The sequence below is a fragment of the Choristoneura fumiferana genome, chromosome 18 (genome assembly GCF_025370935.1).
Source record: "Choristoneura fumiferana chromosome 18, NRCan_CFum_1, whole genome shotgun sequence".
Taxonomy (NCBI): Eukaryota; Metazoa; Arthropoda; class Insecta; order Lepidoptera; family Tortricidae; genus Choristoneura; species Choristoneura fumiferana.
In genome coordinates, this window is record NC_133489.1 from 9,193,251 (window position 1) to 9,210,904 (window position 17,654).

At 37.5% G+C, this 17,654-nt stretch overlaps 2 protein-coding genes and 1 pseudogene across 9 annotated transcripts in view; 2 read left to right on the plus strand and 1 right to left on the minus strand.

The window, feature by feature from the left end:
* LpR1 (Lipophorin receptor 1) overlaps nucleotides 1-17,654 on the minus strand; it is a 239,890-nt gene that overhangs the window by 78,492 nt on the left and 143,744 nt on the right. The window lies entirely within an intron of this gene.
* LOC141437894 (uncharacterized) lies at nucleotides 11,169-12,408 on the plus strand. Its single transcript, XM_074101456.1, has one exon. It carries the CDS (start codon nucleotides 11,191-11,193, stop codon nucleotides 12,406-12,408), a length of 1,218 nt encoding a protein of 405 aa, XP_073957557.1. The 5' UTR covers nucleotides 11,169-11,190.
* Nucleotides 12,341-15,328, plus strand: LOC141437889 (uncharacterized; annotated as a pseudogene).

Here is a 17,654-nt window from a genome sequence, read left to right on the forward strand (position 1 = left end):
GCCCATGTGTGTATAACTTCACGCACAGCATGAAAGCCTGAATTTCTTAGTTGATTTGTACACGATTATAATAATTTATAACCAAGGGAAAAATGCATTATATTTTACATTACACCAAAATGTTAATTCATATTACATTACACTTTATTCTCTAGTAATCAATGAAAATGCCGCGAGCTAAATGTCGCGGACAGCTGTTGCCCATTTCATTCAATAAATTTCTTTGCGGCTGCATACCTTAGATATTGTAGCATCACATTCAGTCTAATGCATTTAGACTAAGCCAATACATGTATTATCCTTCGGGTTTCAACCGAAGACGATTATAATATTACAGTGCAGCTCGTGAGATGGTGCTATCTTCCTCACACATTTAGAGCTATAAAACTAAAAAAATAAAGCTTCATTTCCGGTTCCGCTCCCCACCACTGCGCGCTAGCAACTCTGCGCCCGCGTCGTCTAGCCTCATTACGTGTTTTTGTGTTATCGGAATCACACCTCCCGGTGCTCCATAAATGGGAAAGCTTATGCCAAGAGTTATTGGCTATGATAATATTAAGTGAAAAAAGTGCAGAAATCATTGGAAAAACCACGTTGTTCAAAATCATTAGAAAGTGACGACAGGTAATAGTTACAACACTAGATGGGAACGTGATCCTTATGATGCTAGCGAGTCAGGTAAAATAATCATTATTACTATTTGTATTAAAAACAGCACTAAAATTGTACTGGAATACAGCTGCGGACAGAAATTAGGTGATGATAAAATACACCTACCCGCATATTTTGACCGTCTTGATCAGACCGATAAAATTATGATGTAATTATTAATATTTTAAACTACGTAACGTACGTCCCAAATTCAAATGAATATACTGATGATATTTATACTCTTCATTTAAATAGTGTTGAATCACGACACAAGTATCACAAACCTTTTCTATTTTTTTACATGACTTGAATATTGTTAAAGATTAACTAAAGTCCTACCTACATTTCACTCTAATAATGTCTCGGTCTTGGTACTGTACACAAGTGGCGTTAAGGATAATAAATGCATATATTGCTTCACTTTAAAGTGTTGAGACTCTGTTAAAATTCCTTAATTGTACATATCGACAATCCACTTTAATACGTAGTATAGAAGTCCTGTTACTCCACGTACATCGTGTCGAGGACGCTTGACATATAATAAATTATGTACGTATGTACATACAATTCATTTTAATAGTGTACCTGTCAGCAGTGTCGATATCTTGTTACCCCGCTTTAATAGTGGTAGCCTTTTTGTTACTCCGCGTAAATCGCGTCGAAAACTCATAAATACATGACATGTACAATAATACTCCACTTTTATAGTGCGAGTCCTTGTTGCTCCGCGTAAATCGCGTCTGAGGAACCATATAGAGGTACATAACATATTGGTACAACAATACTCCACTTTTATAGTGTGTGTCTTTGTTGCTCCGCGTAAATCGCGTCTGAGGAACCATATAGAGGTACATAACATATTGGTACAACAATACTCCACTTTTATAGTGTGTCTTGTTGCTCCGCGTAAATCGCGTAGAGGAACCATATATACATAGCATATAGATACAACAATACTCCTTTATAGTGCGAGTCCTTGTTGCTCCGCGTAAATCGCATATATAACATGTGCAACAATACTCCAATACTGCACGCAAGTAAAGAGCGTAGATGATGTAAGTATGCTTAAACCTACTAATCAGGTCAATCTTCGTCTTAATAAATTATTATTGCATTATACAAGCCACCTACTGTAAAAAGATCTCGAGGTGCTCTAAACTCTGGGGGGGCGCCGCCGCGCATACCAGCAACGACTGAGTGTCGGGCGCCCCTGCCGTCGACCGCCGTGGGACTACCGCGCCGAGCCGCCGCCGCCCGCCGGACCAGCGCCAAAAACGGAGGAGCCGCTGAGGAACGAGTCGCCACTGGACGAGAAGTCGCCGCAGGTAGCTGTAACCGGCCTCACTTTTACTTACTTTTACTTTTACGATGAGTGATGCAGATTCACAAACGATTAAGTTATCTTGGTTTTGGATCACAAAACAGAACTTTTAATACTCAACCCAAAGCTGAAATAATTGATATCTAAATAATATAATTCTAAATTAATTAATAATTAATAACAATAATTAATTGATATTCTATAATTAAAAACTGAATTTATCTTACCCTATAATTGGTACCAACTCTAGTTTCTGTCCTACCTAAATAGAATTGAATCCAGAAGGATACAAGGTGTATCAACCTAACACTCAATCATACACCTACTAGCCCGGGTCGGCAGCAAATACCCGGTCAGCAAGCAATCTCCACCGTCACCGGTCAGAGCGTTCTCGCTGACCTGCTGGTGTGTGACGAGGAACCCGGATATTGATGATACATACCGGAGCATTAGTGAGTCTGTGGTCGCCCATGTGACGAAAAATTCGTCTTATCAATTCTCACAATGCTTAAGTCAAACACTGATTTACACTAAATTGACAAGAACTTAGAAATCTGTAGAGGATAATAAATATTTTATCATGGGTGACTATTGTACAACGCTTAAGCTATTACAGCACAGCTATTTTATAGCAAAACTAATCTTTAAATGTATGTAAACATATTTATAAAAATAAAAATGCAGAAACAGAGTACGACTTATGTGAAAGAAAGGTTTGTACTCACAAACATACTTAAACCAGCGCTTGAGCACTTAATTTAGGTATGTCTGATTTACTAGATATCTGAGAACTATTCATTTATTCATTGTAGACTATTTTGCCAACTTAATTACTACCAGCAATGAATTAAAGAAATTACCAGTATTAGCACAAAGTAAGACCTTACCGTTACTGTTTTTTCGCAACGTACCTAACGTTGGCAACCTGGTTCAGCTCGCAACTTTTCATTTTGCAAACTCTGTGTGTGTATATGCAATACCACAAACATGGTTTTTATTATTTTATTTTTCTTTCAAACTAATAAAAAACTGATTAACAATCGAGACGCATTCATGCTTAGAAGTTGTTTTGCAGAATTCTTAGCGTTTCAAAGTTCCGCATGCTCCGCTGTCAGCTACGACTGGATGTACAGTAAGTTATAGTTTTTAGCACTGATGCTGTACTGAAAATAACAACTAACAAATGAATATTGATCATTATTTAAATTGATATTTTGTATGGCGGCGAGATAACATAACCTCATGCTGCCCAATTCGTAAACCGAATTACTTACCACATACGCTTTCATGAAGCACCCAACACCCTTGGGTGTGGTGTGGTAATGCATGTGGGAACCAAAAAGCACCAACGGTAACCATACAGGGACTCATTTGTTTTTCTTGTCATATAACACACTCGAGTCAACTAAGTACCGTGTTTTATGGCCTAAAAATTTCGAGAGACTTAAAAAAGATGATGATGTTCTGTTAGTTAACAATTGATAACACCACTACTACATATATTACATTTACACCGAATTAATAACATAAATTATTAAAATTTAACGGATTATAGTGGTGTGAACATTAGAAACATTTTGGTTTGCGTCTTATAAGATATCTTGTGTGATATACAGTGACTGGTTCATATATACGCGAAACCTTAGTTATAACGCGAATGATAGAAAAATCATTTTAGACATCACGGAAAACCTCTTAATGGTAAAATACCGCTTTTACCGGTCATCCATAATTTGTTTTTTTGGACCTGTTAAATCTTTTTTCTCCTTACAGAAAATGCCACCTACCTACTTCCTGCGAGTCAGTCCTGGTGGCAATGGCAACCAAAGTATTAGGACATTGATAATCTAGATACCACAAGCGTCCTTAGATGTAGTAATGGCCCCTTTTGCAATTACAACTTTAAATGAACCCAGCCTTGTGGCACTTCTGTAAAAATTTAATTTAAATAGCTAACAAGTTACTTGTTTAACTTTAAAAATTGAATAAAGCGATAGCTTCGACAGTTTAAACACTCTTAGGTCTGCCTTGTAGATCTATAGATGTATCTACGAATATCACTCGATTTATGAAGAGTTTGGAGGTTTTTTCCTCCAAACCAGATGTAATACATCTATTGAACCAATATCAATATAACATCCGTACAAAAATGTGACCTTATCAAATTTGTTTTATAAAACCTTAGCTATTGCCGTGCTCTGCCGAAAGAATACAGGCAAATCGTTCAATCAAAATAGAAAATATATCAATACATAAAAACGATATTGTGATTAAAATAAGATATTTTATTAAAACCTTTAGGTCTGGGGCTCATTAACTGTTAATGAGATTACCTAACATCCATAAAATCCCCAGTAGTCGTGCTGCACGTTACTGGATGTGCAGACGTACATAATTAAAACTAGATCAAAGATTAACTAGTTACGCGATCGCTCCGAGGAATATCCTTTTTTTTGTTAGGACTAAAAAAATATCATATACACATAATAAGTAAAAGTTGGTTGTCTAAACCCTGGCACCCTGGCACATTGGGTTAAAAAGGTACTAAGATATTGGTATCGATACCACTGCCCACAGTCTTTATATGTGGTTCGCAAGACTCCTGGCTGGAGTTAAGTATATTCTATAAGTGCTATGCTAGCTAACGCATAGGAGTCGAAAAACGAATAATAATGAAAACGTTTTTTGGGCTGCGGCAATCAAGCATTGCCATGTAAGAATACTATTTTAATCTTTCTTTTAAACATTAATAAAGGTAGATACAATAAATACAAGGTTACACCTATTGGTAAAAAAAAAAAAAAAAAAAAAACCTTAGGCTGTACATATGAGAATCAAATCAACAATATACGAGTAATACAAGTACCCTATTGTTAGGTAGTTAGATAGATTTACTCTTCTACCTTGAAATATATTTTTATTATTTTCTTATTAACGGCCTTGGCTAACATTACTGGGCTCTGAACATCTGCACTGTAATATTATAATCGTCTTCGGTTGAAACCCGAAGGATAATTAGGAATTAAACGAACTTACCTTGTGAAGTTCAATTCCAATTATGCGAGGGTTCAACCGAAGACGATTAGGTCGTCCCATCCCTCCCATCCCATACAATAAAAAATAATAAAAAATATTTGTAACCCGAATATAACACAAAAATTGCTCTGAAAAATGAGGCTAGACGACGCGGGCGCAGAGTTGCTAGCGCGCAGTGGTGGGGAGCGGAACCGGAAATGAAGCTTTATTTTTTTAGTTTTATAGCTCTAAATGTGTGAGGAAGATAGCACCATCTCACGAGCTGCACTGTAAATTATAATCGTCTTCGGTTGAAACCCTCGCATAATTGGAATTGAACTTCACAAGGTAAGTTCGTTTAATTCCTAATTATTAAATTATAACAATCTATAATTGTAAAAGGTAACGTGGTTAACTGATAGACAAAACACAAGCTAAACCACTGGGGTTAGAGATTTTGGTAGACATGTATTTTGGGTATCATTATCATAAAGGTGCACTACGAGTAAGACGAGACTTTTGAAATATTATGTAGATATATTTAGTAGTTACAGTAACATATTTAATTTACACTATGAACAAGTAGTTCACTGTAAATAGTACCTAGTTGACATCACGCGCCGAAACAGTTCAGTAACATTGGAAAAGTGTAAAAGGTCTTGTGGCTAAAGATGTCTTTTCCAGCAATTTGTTCTACGAGCATGGAGCATTGGCTCCGACTTTCGGTCCCCGCAGATTTGCTCAGCGCTCCAAAAGAAGATTGAGAACTATAAACGCGGGGTTCCAGCGGCATCCTTGTGGATTAACGCGAGTCGAGTTTTATTTTCTATGAAAAGTGTCTGTAACACCAGCGGGTGCCGAGTCGATGTTCCTATATTAAAAGAGCTCGTTGGAAATATACTTTAATATAAGTTATCAGATATCGTACGTCACAGTTGGTAGTAAAAATCGAATACATTAAAGTGGTGGCGTTACCTACCTACTAAAATTAGTTGAACCTTTCGCCTTAATGAGATAAGTGAATATAGCCTTTGAACTAAATTAATGCGCAAAATTAAAAACGTACGTCATGATATCATTGCCCTATTATGTTTATCGGTGCGACTAATGGACTGGACATACATATTATCATAAATAATTATGAATAGCGCATGCTATTAAATTAAAAAGTAAACCATTCTCTATCATGAGTATCACCTCGTTTAATACTTATTGGGGTCATTGTGCTAAAAGTGCAGTAACAAAGTAGATTACTAATACGAATTATATTCCTCGATAAGAACCGTCCAGTAAATCATGACCTACATTGTAAAGATATCTAACGTTCTACAAATGGTGGGCACTTACTCGGCAAGCCTGCGAGTGGACAGTTGACCGACTAAACTGCAAATTGGTCCGACGTTACGATGGATGAAATAGTGACTTCAATGAAATACACATTTTCTCAGATTTTTGGAGCACAGTCGTTGCAGACGGAACTTAGTATTACAAGGAGGCTACACGTTAAAAGCACCAATGTACGCCGAAGAAACGCCCGGCAAGAAGTTAGCTAGAAAGAAATTTCTTGAACTACAGTGTCAGACGTGCGGACAAAAGTTGGTCTGTCAACATGTGGCTAATGAAAAGCGATGTGCTGCTAACGAAGACAGAGCGCGGGCACAATTGGACTAGTTTTGGAAAAGATTAACTCTCAGAGAATTCCGTGTCAAGTTCCAGGAGCCAATAAATTGTTCGCGACACGCTCCCGAATGGTAATGAGTTCGAAAAACTCGCGTCAGCTAGGGAAATATTGTTTGTTTGTCGACGTGATACCTCCACGAAGTTGACAAACGTGATGAAAAAAATATTGGAAAAGTTTCTGCCGCGAACTCTTTAACGACGAGGGCAAAGATGCGGGCGACGCGCTGCGAGCAGTCTGCTACATTCTATTTTCTATCTTTCGCCATATGGCGAAACACGACGGTGGTGTGTGACGACTAAAGTGGATTAAGGTGGTATAATAATCTCCATTTGCCGTGTGTTGAGATTCCATTTGTGTAAGCCGCGTTAAACAGTAGCGATGCATTGAATGACCGAATTTCCGCCGTTGATAATAGTATCTAGTAGGTCATAGGTCGTTGCGACAATACTGAACCATTTCCGATGCTAGCATGTTAGTACCGATAATGTATACGCAAAATAGTAGGTGCAATCCTCATTTATTTATTTTATTTGAGATTTTTGAGAATGCTCTTGGCTGATATGCAAATTATGTCGTCAAAATTTAAATTAGGCGACTGCTTGCACAGCACATTATATTGAACACAAGAGAGTTCACTTAGGGCTTCATAATGGCGTTCATGGACGGACTGAAAGAAAATTAATTTATACTTACGTCGACCAGCTTAGGAGAAAAATTACAAAAGGTAATTAAACAAGACGTCCTTCTTCATTAGCCACGCTCGGACGCCCTTTGTTGGCTCTAATTAATTTATATTTGTGTATAACAGTAGCTGTTAGTTCACCACCTTGTGAGTATACCTAATAGCAAAAATTATACCAATCGTTTAAAAAAGCCTTCATTTGTTACTCTATAAAAAATTGGCCAAGTGTGAGTTGAACTTGCGCACTAAAGGACACACAATATTGAATGATTCACCTTGTTATTTTAATTTATATTTGTTTTTATTTTACAGTCATAACCAGTTTATTTGTTTAATACTAGCTGTTACCTGCGGCTCCGTCTGCGCAGAATGCGTTTATCAGTCGGTATCCCGCGGAAACTGGACAATTTTCAAGGATATAAACTATTATGTCCTTTAGAAAGAAAGAAATAAAAGGTTTACAGGTTTCAAACTAGGTATGTCCATGCTAAATTTAATTGCAACCAATGTGACATGTCAACAAATATCTACTCGTATAAATAGAATTCTAATAGCTAAAATGAACTTCGTATTGTTTTTTATTTTTAATACGTACGTACGTTTAACTCATTCGCATAACAATAAAAAACACAGTATTATCAGGCGTTACTGAAAGGCTTCTACGATTAATATGGTTGAAACGCCGGGGTAAAAAACCGATACAAGACCAATAATGTAATTTTTATCACAATGGTCAGGAAATAATTGACACCTTCTGATATAAATGCATCATAAATAATAACATTTATAATTCTTCATTAATACGGCAGTAAGTAATGTTTTAGTTTGATTACGGTTGAAAGAGGTAAAATAATATATTGAAAAATAAAATTATCTGGTACAGTCAACTCCATTAATATTGGCACAGCGGTGTGCAAAATTATCTGACACGTCCTGTACCGGCCCTAGAAACAGAGTCGTATCAGACATTTATGTCCACTTTGTTGTGTCACAGAAGTGACAAGTAGTTGTGTCAGATATTAGTCTTGGTGACTGTACCTACCTAATTTGGGATAAAAAAAACTCATCTTAACCTATTAGGTCTAGTGTGGGACATCGTTAGATAGGTCTTTTAAAAGCATTATAAGTTTGCTAGGACCATTTTCCGATTTAGGGAAAGGCTGTAAAGTGCTAAATTTAGAAGGAAAAATAATCACAACTTTAACAAGTTAGCGAGTAATAGCCGATCAAAACGAATTATGCATTCAGGCATGCTGATGCAACTCCTTAGAGGTTACCCCTTTGATTCCTTCCCGTTTCAGGAAGAAAACATAGTTTTAAAATAATTCCTACTCTTTTTAATAAATAAACATGAGCCGAATAAGAATATTTTTACCAAGAAAACAAATCGATTACAGAAGGTAAGCGGATCACTTCAGAACAAGCTACACCCACACTGCTCCACTGTTTGTAATTGTAAAGAAAAGGTAAGACAAAATATATTTGAAAAAAAAAAACAATGATCACACCTGTGCAAAGCTAGGGTGGACGGCTAATATAAATTTAAATCAACGGGTCACTCGCATTTGTAATGGGAATATAAAACATAAACGCGTCGAGAAAAATATGAACACGTTGGGCATACGGTTTGCCGCATACCTACCAAGAGGAGTATTCGTGGTCGAGAATACGGTCTATCTCCTCTACGAATACGTGATTGACTCGTGTATTTTATTTCAATTACTATGTACCTACGTCCGAGTTTCATGGCCGAATTTATATTAAATAAATAAATAAGACTGATACTTTTAAAAATAATAACTACGGCTCGTTTGTTTCTAAAATTTGTGAAAACCAACTTCGTTTTGTCACAGAAAATCAAATGTAAATTTTCAGTGATCACTGTAAGGAAGCAAATTACCTACGCATTGCATTGAAATGAAACGAAAAAAAAATGTTACAGCGAATCTGTTAATCTTATTAGCTTTGTATCAACCGAGAAGGGTGTGAAAATGCTAAGATAATTAAGCATCTGCTATATAGTATGATAACAATGGCCAGATATAGCTGGAAACAAAGGAAGAGTTTCATTAACACAGGGGACGGTGTCCGGAATACATACAATACATATTATGATTAAAGCGCCAGAGATTGTAATCCCTTCTGTATTTATTAAACCTGTTTATCGGGGACATGTTTTGTAAGTCCGCTTATGATAATACGATTATTTTCCTTCAATCCGTCCATCCCTCTTTTTTTAAGTAACTTATTGACTATTGTAATTAGTAAAATCATTCGATTTTTCCCAAAGTTAAGTAGTAAATGTTAGTCGAGGTTATCTGTTTTAATTATTTAAAGTTTACCATTTTTTAAGTTCATATCAAGTTTTAGTTTAGGTACCAAACTACCGAATGGAATCAAGACAAAGTTCTGAAGCAAATCCTGTCAGAAATTCGCAGATACACCCTGATAAACAACAGGAAAACAAAACTAAGCCTTGAGTAGACAAAGTCTAAAATTAGGGTGAAATTAACCCTAAAATAGACCCAATTCATAGCGAGGACGCTAATCTCCCCGAGCGAGCCGACTTTCATTAGCATTTGTATAATTTCATTGGAGATCTTGCAATGAGGACAGCCATGAAACAGTAGCAAAATTAAAAGCAGTAGTGACGGATTGCAGTCAAGAGATTACTAGTAGTACATAGTAGAGTAGGTACTACAAAAAAAAACGTAAGTTAAATAAGGCTCAACTTTCTTAGCAACTGTCATATTTTTGATGAAAAATACCAAACGATAGCAATGTTTTTTATGTAGAATTTCAGTTCTGCATGTAGTTATGAATATGTTATGCTATATAGACTTTGATAATAAAGGAAATAACTTGATCAATACACGGATTTGTGTCCCTTTCTTAAAAAATAACAATTCTGATTTGATACGTAATTTTTTAGATACAAATAAAACATTTAGCTTAAATTAGCTAGCAACTTCAAAAATAATACAAAAACCCAGTATTTTTTGCCAAATCATAGGTATTTAAATTGAGACGTTATCGTCGTATGCCTATTTCGTATATCTCTACACACACATATTTATTGAATCAAATATTTGTATTATATTTTATATTCTACAAAAGGAAATAAAAAATATCAAGAATAAATATAGATCCTGGAAATCCGGTCCGGTTTGTTTATTGTTTCTACTTTGTTTGCTGTGATTTTGTCGACGATCTTGTTCTCGCCACATTTGTTGTCAAAGCCATTTGTGTAACTACCCATCCAGGAATTCATTTTAGGATTGTATAATTCTACTTTCGAAAATGTGAAATAATTTCTGTCAAAAACTATCTAACTAACTTAAATCACGAAAATAAAGTTATCTAGTGATATTAACATTTTAACTTGAATTGAATAAAGCCCGTTAAAAGCAAATACGTTTATTGGAAGTTTCTTAATATAGCATTTTTAACATCTATAATCTCAGTGAGCGATGCATTAAGGATACTTGGATGTGTTTGCTTTAAAAAGTTGCAGTCGATCATCACAAAAATTTAGTAAAAGAAAAACAATTAGAACTATTTGCAACAAAAAATGAATCTGGCCGTTAAAACTTCTAACATATCCTGATGATGAAAAGTCGTTTTTGTAACAGTCGAGTTGAACCCTAAAACTGAACGAACGGTAAACCCACATACATTCAATTTGATCCAAATTATGTTCTCTGATCTGTTGGGGCAAAAAAATGTACCTATTATGTATGTATATTCATATTCATGTCATGCGCGCAGCGGTAACGCATGGTTGTCGGTACGGTTTTGGTGCGTGAGCGCCGGTAAATAAAAGTAAAATAAAATAATAATATGACGAACGCGATTAAATGTAACACTTGCAATATCATCATCGATGAACTGTTATCATATGTTCAGAATAAAATTTCTGTGATTGACGAGGAAACTCTTGTGCGGTTGTGTACGACGTCGTTCACGAGTATCGAAATTCAAAATTCGAAGACGTTATTATTTGAATCACTGCCAACGAATAAACGTAATATACAACGTAAAAGGGATGGAAAAGCCCAACGTGATATCAACGATATTATACAGCTGTTCAAAATTACAGATCCTGATGTTATACCAATTTTTGTGGCACGGCAATTAGAAAAGTTACCACCAGTCACTTTTGACCACCTCGACTGCACAAAACTACTTAAGGACTTAGTGAGACTTCAAGCAGATATAAATGAAGTAAAAATGATATATGCCACAGCCAAGGATGTCGAAGATTTGAAGATCGAGGTGTCTAACTTGAAGAGAATAGCTACACCAACGCGTCTATCTTTGTGTACCGTAAATAACAGACGAGGCGCCTGGTGTATGGATATGGATAGTGGTCCGGTGGGATTATCTCATACTCATAACTCTACGGGAAATGGTACCGCTGGTGCGATGAAAGATGATACATTATCTTTAATTCGCAATAACGAAAGTATCCAATATAGGTCAATGGTAATGTCGGGTAGTAATCCTACCGCGCATTGTAAAGAAATAATCGTACCGGACGAGGTCACAGCGGCGGGCGAGATGAGTCAGCGCGACGATCAGCTGATCGAACCGGAGTGTGCTTCGTTGAACGCCAACATTTTAGCGAATAGTGTAGATCAGCAACCACTTACGAACTTAAGTAAGGATGAAGGCGAATTTGAAACGGTAGTTTATAAGAAAAAGAAAGTGAACTATCGTTATAGAGGTCAAATTGGTGCTGCAAATGAATCCAATACTTTATTTAAGGCGGCGGAGCGGAAAATCCCTATGTTTATAACTAATATACACATAGACACACAAGAGCATGACATAGCGAAATATATATTGGAAAAAACACAGGAAACTGTGTCTCTTGAAAAGATAAATATGAAAAGACCTACAGGCCATAAAGCTTATAAGTTTTTCGTTTGTCCCAGTAAACTACCTATATTTTTAGATGTAAATAACTGGCCACAAGGGATAATATTCCGGAGATTTATTCACTTCAGGAAAACACACACGATCGGAACTAACTCTGAAAACGGCAAAAAAAAATAATGAATAGTCATGATATATAAGTTTGCGAGCTTCAATTGTAAGAACGTAAAACGCTCAATAGACACTGTTAAGAAACTTTGCCTGACGTGTGACATAGTGGCTCTGCAGGAGACGTGGTTGTTGCCGGATGATATTCCATATTTGAGCATGATTGATGACAAATTTAGTGCAACGGGGACCTCGGCGGTGGACATGTCGGCTGGCATGCTGCGCGGGCGGCCGTACGGTGGCGTGGGCCTGCTGTGGAGGAGTGCGGCGTTTCAAAGTGTGTCTGTGGTGCGGTGCGATAACCCTCGTGTGTGTGCCATTAAGATAGTGACTAACGATCGACCTATTATTGTGGTGAGTGTATATATGCCTACAGACTGCAGAGACAACCTACCAGAATTAACGGATTGCCTCGGTGCGGTGAGTGCGATCATTGACGAGTATAGCATAGAAACAGTGTATATAATGGGCGATTTCAATGCTCATCCCAATGAACTGTTTTTTAATGAACTGATGAACTACTGTAATGAACAAACGTGGTGTTGTATTGACGTAAATGAGCTAGGAATTGGGTCGGAGACCTACACTTTTATGAGTGAGGCACACCTATGTCGACGCTGGCTAGATCACTTTGTACTCACACAGTCGGCGGTACCCTCTTGTGCATAATGTGTATGTAAATAATTGTGTTACTTGGTCTGATCACTTCCCTATTATTTTGGAATGTGACCTTAATATAATAACACCTAGAATTAAAAATCACATCCAGGTACCTAATAAAAATGTATTATGGGGGACAAGAACGGCGGAACAAGTGACCCAGTTTAGGGAAGAATGTGATCAAAGGTTAAGTTCGATTAGTCTTCCGTCAGAATTGATGAGTTGCGCGGATACATACTGTCACGAACCTAGACATAGATATATAATTGACGTCCTGTATGATGATGTTATCTGTGCACTAAGGGCGGCGGCGTCTGCCAGTCAAGGAGGTGGCAAACATAAAAGTAAAAAACGGATAGTAGGCTGGAATAGGCATGTAAGGGACGCTCACAGGGTGGCCAGACAGAGGTTTCAACTATGGACAAGGTTAGGGAGGCCAGATAGTGGAATTCATTTTGAGGAGATGCGGAGGAGTCGTAAAATCTTCAAATCACGTCTTAAATGGTGCCAGGACCACCAACATCAATTGCAAATGGAGGTTATTGCCTCTCAGCATTCAAATGGGGATTTTCGCGCTTTTTGGAAGACTACGAACAAGATGAAGCCTATGGCAGGCCGCCCGGTGGGTGTCGATGGAGTTAGCGACTCTAAGAGCGTTGCCAACATCTTTAAGGATCATTTCTTTATTAAGTCTCCTCTGGGTTCGTCGCAGATGCAGAGGTTTGGGATGGAGACTTGCATTCAAGGCCTGGGGCCAGGGTTTACTGCTGAGCAGGTGCATAGTGCTATAAGGTCGATGTCTAGGGGTAAATCCCCGGGGCATGATGGTCTCAGTATCGAGCACCTCCAAAATGCTGGTCCCCACATATCCGAAGTGCTGGCAATGTTTTACACCTTGTGTATGAGGCATACATACTTGCCTAGTAGTTTTATGCGAACGATTGTCGTGCCAGTGATTAAGAATAAGACCGGAGACCTATCAGATCATAATAACTACAGGCCCATATCATTGGCTACGATCATAGCTAAAGTATTTGACAGTATGCTTAATTCACAGCTTAATAGTTACATACAACTACATGGAAATCAGTTCGGTTTCAGACGGGGTCTATCTACAGAAGCGGCAATATTGTGTCTTAAGCATACTGTTAAATATTACACTAACAGGAACACTCCCGTTTATGCCTGTTTCCTGGACCTGTCTAAAGCTTTTGACCTGGTTTCCTATGACTTACTGTGGAAAAAACTAGAAGCTACAAGTGTCCCTCATGAAACAGTAAATATATTTAGATATTGGTATGGAAACCAGGTCAACAGCGTTAGATGGGCGGACGCACTGTCGGACTCGTACAGGTTGGAGTGTGGGGTGAGACAGGGGGGATTGAGCTCTCCCACACTCTTCAACTTGTATGTGAATGCGCTCATCGAGGAGCTCAGCGGAACCCGTGTAGGATGCCATATAGACCAAGTATGTGTAAATAATTTAAGTTATGCAGACGACATGGTTCTGCTGAGTGCGTCGGTCTGTGGTCTGCGCAAGCTGCTTGGGGTTTGTGAAACCTACGCAGCCAGTCATGGTCTGATATATAACGCATGCAAGAGCCAATATATGGTCTTTGAGGGCCGGGCGCAATCGGACAGTCGAGGTTCCACACATTTACTTAAATGGTACCCCCTCTCGACAGGGTAGAACATTTTAAATATCTAGGTCATGTGGTTGCGGCCGATCTCAAAGATAATATGGACATTGAGAGGGAACGGAGGGCCCTGGCGGTGCGGGCAAATATGATCGCGCGCAGGTTTGCTCGTTGCTCGAGGGAGGTGAAAGTTACATTGTTTCGAGCTTATTGTACCTCTCTATATACATGCAGCTTGTGGGCACAGTATACGCAGCGGGCCTACGGGGCCCTCAGGGTCCAGTACAACAATGCGTTCCGGGTGTTGATGGGGCTGCCTCGCTTCTGTAGCGCATCAGGGATGTTCGCGGAGGCACGCGTCGATTGTTTTTACGCGGCATTGCGCAAACGCGCTGCATCCCTGGTGCGCCGGGTGCGCGCCAGCCCCAACCGCGTCCTGTCAATGATCGCGGGCAGGCTGGACTGTGCCTATATGACACATTGTGGGAAACTACATGTCCCCACTAGTGTCATAATGTGGTGAACTCCCTATTTAGGATTAATTTAATATAATATATGTATCACTAACACTTAGATTAAGTCAAACTAACAACATATGTGTCTAAGAAACATGAAATAAATGGATTTTAATTTTTTTTATTTTTTATATTCTAACGCTAAAATCATTAATTAATCAAATATTATTATGTAAGTAATTAAATCCACCCTAGTTTACAAGAAACAGTAATATATGCCACTTTCAAACTACAAAACTATTCAGCTAATGTTTTTCACGCATAGTTTATTTCCAATTAGGGACCCCAAAGTAGCTCGCATATTACTTTTTAACCAAGAGCAAATTTCAAAGTGTCGCGGACCGTAATGGCTCCTAACTTCTTCTAATTAATGAATGCTATAAAATTAGATAACAATGAAGTGATTCAATTAGGAAGTTCCTCGTTATTTGCTTAGGAAATCTGCGGCAGGCGGTAGTCTCAATCGATAAATTGAGGAGAATAATAAAATTTACTAGAGCTCCTTAGTTCGGACCTAGCATTATTATTTGTGCATGTAAAGTACCTATTTGTCATTCCTTTCAACCGCTAACCTTACATTTAGGTAACCCGAAAATGCAAAGATAATGAGTACCTAAAATGAAATAGGTACCTTCAAACCGCACCGCATTAGGTACCGCATTGAATCGCCTTTCAACAACAATTTGCAACCATACTTAATAGCCCCTTGGGACTTATTTATGTATGAACTTTGAACAGGTACTAACTAATGCTAGTTGTTGAATATCACAAGTTTGTTTTGCCGTAAATTGTTGAGAAATGTAACTCAATTAAAAATTGAGATACATTTGCAAGAATCCCGTTTTGATGGAGAGTATACCTATTTACTTTCATGAAAAAATATACTGGAAAATAAATACGAGATGTACATAAAATATGTAGTAATTTGTATGAATAAGTCTATTTTAATGCAGCCCATTCTTCAGATGATTCTGTCTCTATAACCGAGGACCATGTCTCCATGTGCCTCTTAATCTTATCCCGTTTCGATGTAAATGTGATCTCCTAAACAAAACAAGTTCTAGACTGGAAAAGTGAAGGGAAGGGAAAATATCTTTAAGTTTTTAATCATAATCATAATCATAATATATTTATTGTGATAACGGGTACAAAATATAGTACAAATGTAGTATAGGAGTTTAAATAAAAATACCCTAAACAAAGGCTAGTTTTCTTTAAATACAGCTGATGGCTAAGGTTAATAAATCATCTAGGCAATCGCATTTAGTCCTAAAAGGAAATTTTCCGCGATGAATTTTGTAATTTGCTTATTGTATTCGTTACATTTGAATAAAATCGAAACGTATACGTAGCTTGAACAAAATGAAGACACGAAGGGTAACGACTAAGGACTGTTCAATTTACTAAGCGGACATGCTTAAACCTACTTATACTTCGGGGTCGTGAACATTGTAATTGTCATTTTTTCTCTAGATGGTTGCAAGGCTACTTAAAGTGCAAATTTTCATTAAAATCGAGCGCCCCCCCCCCCCCCTCCTCTAAAATCTAAACAGGTGGGTGGAAAAAATTTAAAAAATTCAGGATGGTAGTAAGTATATCAAACTTTCAAGGAAAACTATAACGGATAAGTTTGCTTGAGAATTATTAATAGTTTTACTCTTAAATAGCAGCCTAAGGTATAAAATATACCTAAACTTGGAAGATTCCGTATAAAATACGAAATCCTTAGAAAAATATTACTTAATTTTTTCGTAATGGCTACGGAATCCTATTTTGGGCGTGTCCGACACGCTCTTAGCCGGTTTTTTTTAATACGTCATAAATCGTAAAGTAAAGGAAACTTTAATATTATGTTACTTGCTGCTACGGAACCCTTCATGGGCGAGTCCGACTCGCACTTGGCCGCTTTTTTTACTGTCCGCTTAGTAAATTGAACAGTCCTTAATAACGAGCTTTAGTCCGTGCTGCAAGCCGTTTTTCCCAGAATAATGCAAAAATATTGTGTATGTAACACAATATTTTTGCATTGCATTGCGTTTTTGGACACAATTAAAAACGTCGCAAGAAATTTAAATATTAATTTGTCGCTAAAGAAGACTATTGTCATTTTTACTTGTTTGTTCAACAAAAAACGTGCAACAAACTTTGTTGTATGGTTACGTTTTTTATATTCATATTATAATTGTTTTTTTTTTGTAATACTATTTAATGTGGCATATATTCAGCGGTCTGTAAAACTAAAAGCAGCTTTGATCTTTGATGTTGCTTTAAGCTCATAGTCAAAATACCACCAACGGGACTTATCACACCATAACACACACAAGTAATATTTACCTCGACGTTTCGGCAACATTGCAGTGGCCGTGGTCACGAGTAGAATGAAGTGTGTGTTAGCTCACGCTATCACTAAGTCCCCTTGGTGGTATTTTGCTTTAAGCTGTCATAA